The 7579-nt window shown below is 31.8% G+C and overlaps 1 protein-coding gene across 1 annotated transcript; it reads right to left on the reverse strand.

Moving 5' to 3' along the window:
• Positions 1-4214: 4214 nt before the first annotated feature.
• On the reverse strand, positions 4215-7003 carry LOC126668464 (uncharacterized). The gene is made up of 6 exons (XM_050361657.1): positions 6961-7003; positions 6457-6528; positions 5803-5865; positions 5089-5150; positions 4572-4657; positions 4215-4329 (listed from the first exon to the last, which is right to left on the reverse strand). Exons 1-6 carry the CDS (start codon positions 7001-7003, stop codon positions 4215-4217), a joined length of 441 nt encoding a protein of 146 aa, XP_050217614.1.
• Between the last annotated feature and the right edge of the window lie 576 nt (positions 7004-7579).

Here is a 7579-nt window from a genome sequence, read left to right on the forward strand (position 1 = left end):
GAAATAACTTTAATACGTAATACACGAAAGTAAAGTGCAACTCACAGAAACCGCAATCCAATCAATGACGTGGTCGATGAAATGATATACTCTCGCTATCCCACGTCTACTGACCTTTCTGCTCGCTGACACGTCTGATACATAATAATTAACGTTTAATAATTAGACGTGAATCGCGTGTTTTACGTATAGTACTTTCAACTTCTTGGGTTTAATTTCATTTTTATAATTATTCGTAACTCGATATTCCTTTATCGTATTCACGATATATCGAACTCTATTTCTCGTATTCAAAAATCGTATAACACTCTTAACGTTTCTCGTTATCTTTAATTATCAAAAACGTCAAGCTAAAACTTTACTTTTTAAATTATCGGGGTCCTTAATCGTTTTTGGAGTCTAATAATCGAAAATATTGAAATCTCTCTCAATTGTGCGGGCGCACACAAGCACTGTGCGTCCACACATTGTAGTGTGCGTCCTCACACTACGGTGTGCGTCCGCACACCCATGTGCAGCCCCCGTAATTCAATTCCTAGGGCTCTCCGTCCATCCCGACATGCTCATGACATTAACACCTCCAAAACCCAATTCTTCGTTTTCATCAAAACGCCAAAATAACTTCAAAAACGTCGATTTCAATATCAATTCGCTAATCCATTAAAACAGCCCACCAATTCATAATTTTCACACCAATAATAAACCTCTTACCTCGATTTGATGCCCGGAGAGGATGGAGCTTCCGATTCTGAAGAAATCGCCGCTTGAATCGCTTGAATCGGACGTCGAATGGAGAAACGTCGGCGAAACGTAATCGATCGAAGGATTTCTCTAACTCTCTGGATGTTTCTCTCTTCTTCATCTGATTCTTTCATTCATATCTTAAACCTTATATATTAAGGCTAAAATGCTTCTTTAATCCTTGTTTTCCTTCTTTGTTGCAATCTGACTTTTAAACTTTTCTTTTGTTCAATTTAGTCCATAACTCAATCAATTATTATTTTAATTATAACTTATACGTATTATTTATATCCAATAAATAATGCGAATCCCGATATTAATAATTTTCCGTCAAAATCTAAAATTTCCATTTCGAGACGTATTGGCTAAATTACCACTTTAGTCCCTGCACTTTCTTTTGGGGCTTTTCTAAACATTTTTCCTTTTAATTCCAATTCCAACTTTAGAATTGAAATATAACATTAATTTCCGCATCATTACTTTCTCAAAACCGACTTACTAACACTTCATTTATTTTAATTTCTCGGAAAGTTTTCCGATACCGCCATTCTGGCAACTTAAAAGAGAAAACTACATCATATGACTCAAAATGTGAAAAGTTTACATTAGTGACTCACAATTTTCTTTTTTTCAACAATCACTCAATTTTTAAAAGTTCTTTGCATCGTATACCTTTAATATATTTTTTGTCCTATTTTACACTTCATTTAAGAGTTAGAGTTTGGAAATTAGGGTAAATGTCTGGTCGGTTGATTGTCAAACCAGCGGTGGTTGGCCGGTGGTCGAAAATACTTATGTACAAATTCGCTACAAGACCTTGGTTTTTAATTTATGAGTGAGTTTGTCGTCGGAGCTTCATCTATCACCGGAGTTTCATATGTTTACAGAGTAGGCAATAAAACAAAAACAATGGAGTGGGCATGCTATGCACGGTGGCGCCGGCGACATACAACTCGATCTACCACCACCAAAGCGCCGCCTTCCTCGCGAGGCTACTCTCAAGGTTCAAAACCCCCTAGGTGTTGTCGAACTCGTGGTAGGTGATGTTGTTTCAACATAACAAATGCTCTTTTCTTTTCTCATATGCACTCAATTACTCTATAATTAGATTAGAGCTAATCTTTTTATTATCAAAAGCAAGTCTCTGATTCTAAAAAAAAATCTTAATTTTCCATGTATCAAGTTTATCAACAGAGCATGTGAACCTTTGATTTTCTAATTTGATTATATAAATGTTCTATGATGTTTCCTTAGTCCATATTCTATTTTAGAATGGATTGCCTACCACAAATTGTTTTGGAGTGGATGTGGTTGTTTGCAACTATTTTGCTTGCACTTCCTTTTTAAAGTTTTTTTATCTCCATTATATTGAAATAAAGAAAGTAAATTGCATTCATGTCCATACTTTTTATAGTTCATGGCTGCATATGCAAAAGAGTGTAGAGATTAGACTCTAATCCATTCCAGATCTTACTTGTTTTACTTGCTCTCTGAGTTTCTATTTCTTGATGTGTTGCTTTTGAGCATATGTACTGCTATAGATTGTGGTTTTAGAAGAGTTGTTTTTTAGAGTGATGATTTGTAGCAGGTAAAATCTTTGAATTCTCATGAGTTTTATCTATTAGAATTAGATGATATTGCATAAGTTCATTGCATCGAAAGGATGTTTCAAGCCGTTAAATGGCAACATGTTCCTCGAGAAGCAAAAAGGTTAGCCCTTATTTTAGTAGCAAAAGCGAGTTCTTCAATAAGGACGGTATGGATAGAAATGATTCCATATCATTTTGTTGAAGTCTGGAAAATTGACAAATCAAAGAGCATAGTTGTTGATGATAGTATATTAGCTTAGTTAGTTTTGTTGAATTTGTTCTCATGTTCTGGATAGTTTTTACATCAAAAAATAGAGGCTTTGAAGTCATTGCTGATAATTGTAATTTTTAGTATTTAATGTAACCAATCAGTTTTAAATTTTATTAAAATTGAATCAAAGTAGTTCAGTTGATATAGGTTCACATCAATTTCACATCTGGTTCACATCAGGTTTATTTCTTATTTTATAGACTGTCAAATACATTTCACTTAAAAGAAATATTCAATCTGTATATTACAGTAATCTCAAAAATCTCTCTATATAAAATGTCATTTGAGATTGTAATAAGAAGCAAGACAAATTTTATTAGAAATTGAATTAAGGTAGTTCAGTTGATATAGGTTCACATCTGATTCACATCAAGTTGATTTTCGGTTTTATAGACTATCAAATATATTTCCTTTAAAATAGATATTAAATTTGTGATTACACTAAATCTCAAAATTATCTCTATATAAAATGTCATTCATTTGAGATCGTAAAGGGCAATAAATCAAATTTTATTAAAAATTGGATTAAGATAGTTTAGTTGATATAGGTTCACATCAGGTCCATTTTCGGTTTTATAGACTGTCAAATATATTTCATTTAAAAGTGATATTTCATTTATGATTACACTAAATCTCAAAATTCTCTCTGTATAAAATGTCATTTAAAATTGTAAAGAGCAGCAGGATAAATTTTATTAAAAATTGAATTAAGAGAGTTCAATTGATATAGGTTCATATCTGTTTCATATCAGGTTGATTTTCGGTTTTCTAAACTATCAAATATATTTCACTTAAAAAATATTCAATTTGTGATTACACTAACTTAATATAAATTAAATGTAAATCCGAAGTAAATCTATTAGGCCTTTAATATACATATTATTCATAAAAAAAAATCTATTAGTAAATTATTATAATTTTAAAAATAAATTTAATATCAACTCAATTTAAATTTAATGTAAACTCAATATAGACTCAATGTCAACTCAATACAAACTTAAAATAAACTCAAAAACTAATCTAAAATAAATTCTTACTAAACTTAACGTAACTCAATGAAAAATTAATATCAACTCAATAAACTCAATATAACTCAATGTAAACTCGATGTGAACTCAATATAAACTCAATATCAATTTAATGTCAACTCAAATTAATATGAAATTAATTTTTAATAAACTAAATATAAAATCAAAATTAATTTAATAATAATTTACTCTATTAATAATAAATTTGTAAAGTTATAAATAAACTAATGGTAAACATTTTAAAATTTGAATGAAATTAATTTGAATGTAAATTTAAAATAAACATAAAATAAGATGTAAACTTAAAATTGTGTATACTAATAATAACATTAAAATACCATGTAAATTCCCACATTAGGTTCAATTTATTTCTCAAATATTTTAAAATTGGCATTATGCATTTGAAAGGTAAAGATGTAAGAAATATTTTTAATTTCCATTCACATAATTAGATCACCATTACACACCTAATACATAAACTTAACTAAAAACCATAACACATAGTTATTAATTAAATTCCTCCACCTTTAGCGCGTTCTCCTATAATCTTTCCTGCTAATTGCATATCCTTAATGGACATAATTGTTACTCTCTTGGCATAATTGTTATTCTCTTTGCATGAATTGTACGCAAAATTGTATCCTCAATAAGTCCGACGAGGTATGCCTCTGCCTCCTCTTGTAGTGCCGACCCAACAGAGCTTTGAAATCGAAGGTCAGTCTTGAAGTCTTGATTGAGTTAACAGCTTACGTGGAGCTTTCTCTCTGGTGGATTTTTCTTATATTTGCTTAGTTCTGAGCATGGCGAAAAAGTGATTCTCTTTTATTGAGAATTCTTTTGATTCATATGCTTTTAGATCTTAGAGTAGGATGACTTAAGAAATGAAATGGAGCTAAAATGATTTAACATTCAAAAATAGGGAGAGGGAGGAGATCGCCATACCTCTGCCTCCGCACCGTCGCCGGAACTCCAGTATATCTCCGCCTAACTGTTGTCGCATCTTCTCCGGCGATAATCTTCGTCTTTTTCTGTTAATTTCAATTGTTCACTGGCGGAAAAATATGCTTTGACAGTTGTAATGAAATCTTGTTTTTTTTTCTTTTCAGTAATCTTTGCTTGAAATCGAATCTATTCTTGGATAATTTTCATTATATGGTGAAATTGATAGATCTGCTGAAAGGTTATTATAGTCCTATTTTTCGGTTTATTTGGAGTTATGAGGGAATTGTGAAAGAATTTTTATTTTATTGAGAGATTAATGTTAAAATAAAAAAAGCTGAGGTAAAAACATAACATAGGACCATTTTTAGGGGATTTGTGTAAATTACCCGACTTAAAACTGAACACGTGGTCCAATTAGCTAATTAAATATTTTGGGGTATTACATTCTTCCCTCCTTATAACAATTCGTCCTCGAATTTTCATAAATCTTGTTGAGACCTTAAAACTATCCTTATACCTTTCTTGACATCCAGTCGCAGTTTCCCTTTTCATTCTGACTATTTACTTGTGGCTGTGACACTGCATATATTAATAGTTCACCCTCTATGTTACTTGTAGAACTTTATTGGCGTAACGCAGCTAAGAATCTTTTCATCGTCACTTTTGTTTCGTCCGTTGTCTTTCTAAAGTAGTGTAGCTTTAGACGCATCCTTAGTGTCGTAATCCTTGCGTCATTACTATTTGGTCGGAATTGTCTTTGTTGGTTGTCATTAAGCGTTGCATTAATCATCGTATTGTTGTACGCCTCTTTTATGCGTGAATAGTCACTGACGCATTGTTCACATCTTTAACGACGCACACACTTTACTCAAACGTCCATGAGTATTTTCTTTTATAGTCGTAAATCTGTGGTTATAGTCTTTACTATCATCCTTCGTTGACGTCTTTCTCTCTTATACTATTATCTTCACTTCCTACTTCTCTCTTTGGCTAACTGACACTTAGTTTCTTCATCAATCAATTCTTTTCAGACTGTTCATCTACCACAGTCACTATTTTCTTAGCGTAGCTGAGTTTGATACACCTTCCATTATCTTTAGTTTCTCTTTCCTTCTTTAAGCTTTGGTGAGCTTTGCGTCACTAGGTTAGCCAAGAACCATTCATCCTTGTTATAAACTTCCCACTTCACTTTAATCTTACTTAAATGTTTCGCGTAGTCATCTCCACTTACTGATACTATCTATAGTCTCATTCCTTTTATTCCTTCTTCCTTTGGATACTTGAAGATTATCTCCTGCTTTCAATTGACTTGTCAGTCAAAGTTTTCTTTCTACTATGCTCCAATTTCGTATTCATGTTGACATCATAAAAATCTTATATGTTTCTTTAACATTTAACTGTCTCGAGAATCTCTTTACACTAACTAGCCTTCGTTCAACTTCATTCTCACTTTTAACATCTAACTGATCCAATAGATCTTTAATGACATATCTACTTAATTTCATACTTATCTGCTTTGGTGTTTATATTAATCTACAACCGACAATCTCATAAGTTTTCATCACTTTCTTTATCATTATTCCTCCTTGATGTATGTACAAATTTCTCTTGCATCTTACACTTCTTCTTCTTACTCTCGAATAGCTTCACGACTTTATTCTCACTCTTCAAAATATCGTCTTAGTACTAGTTATGATCGTTTCTTAGTTTGTCCTTATTCTGTCTTTCATCTTCTTCTCGAAGTGTTTCCGACTATTCATAATATATAGGTTATACTTAACCTTATAAATCCCAAAATTAGGGAAGAAATTTCAATTTTTGTCGTCCTATACACCTTATGCTTCTTTAGTACTTATAACATGGTCCTATTTGTCTTTTAAACAACTTGATTCCTTTGTACTACTATTTATTCTCGTTCTTATAACATTGTGGCTCCTTAGATGTAGTTCACTCCTATCTGTCCAATAACAATGAAGTATCGTCTTATCCTTTACTTATTGTATCTATTACGTCTTCCCTCCGTTTGTAACAGCTTTATTACTGTTGTTCTATTCTGACAAGTCTTTTGATATATTTCTAGAACTTTCCGCTGCTCTATATGCGTGGCCTTTACCTTTACACTAAGTATCTCCTTTAGCTTTTCTTCTTTCTGTTACGTAGTTTACACTTCTGATACCGATATTAGTTATGTCATATGTACTTAAAACTTCATTTAATATCCACCTCATAACATTGTTTATTTCATGAGTCTTCAAAGTTTAAATCTTCATACTCTTTTTAAAATCACTTTTTCTATCGTTTCGTATCTTTTACCTTCCTTTCTCCTGATATGATCCTATGTCATTACATCCTTTGTTTTAACATGAGGATAGATATTGTATCCTCAGACATTGCCAGCACACCGCGTCTTTATCGCGTATGCTTTCCGGCATTGACTTCTTGTTTGTCTCCCTTTTTAACTCTGTTAGCCTTTAATATTATTTATCGTTGTTATGGCTTAACTCCGTTATTGGGGTTTCTTTTAAAAATATTATCCTCATTTATTAAGAATCTTTTATTATTCGTCGCAGAGTTTCACATCTGAGTCCTCTTACTAAACAAAAAGATTTCAAAACATCTTTTGGCTGGCCAGCTCTTTAAACTATTTTTCATAAATCGTTTGAAATCATCAATACAATTGTAGCTCAGAGTGAAGACACCTCTCATCACCAAAGAGTTGCTCGAAATCGCATTTTCTTTATCTTTGTAAAGATATGATGCATGATCTAAGATTTTGAAAATCATTCTTTTATGCATCCCTACAGTGATTATGCAATGTCATATGCGATGTCTGAGCACAATTGTATTTTTTTAAAATAAATCTTAAAATTTCTTCATAGTTTTCATAGTATGTAAGTTTACTTCAGATTGTACACTCTGCGACTATTAACGGCTTTCTTTATTATTATTGGGTACATTATAAATTTTTATATTGCTGTCACTTTCCATCGTTTTCCTGACTATTCTTA

This window comes from Mercurialis annua, linkage group LG1-X, assembly GCF_937616625.2.
Source record: "Mercurialis annua linkage group LG1-X, ddMerAnnu1.2, whole genome shotgun sequence".
Lineage (NCBI taxonomy): Eukaryota > Viridiplantae > Streptophyta > Magnoliopsida > Malpighiales > Euphorbiaceae > Mercurialis > Mercurialis annua.

Bases quoted from the DNA above. Each gene is read 5' to 3' on its own strand.
- LOC126668464 (XM_050361657.1), bottom strand. From the start codon at position 7,003: ATGCCGGAAAGCATACGCGATAAAGACGCGGTGTGCTGGCAAT. The intron at 4,658-5,088 runs GTATAAGGATAG...TGAAATTAACAG, and splicing joins GCGACTGGATGTCAAGAAAG to AAAAAGACGAAGATTATCGC. The intron at 4,330-4,571 runs GTATGGCGATCT...TCGATTTCAAAG, and splicing joins GCGACGGTGCGGAGGCAGAG to CTCTGTTGGGTCGGCACTAC.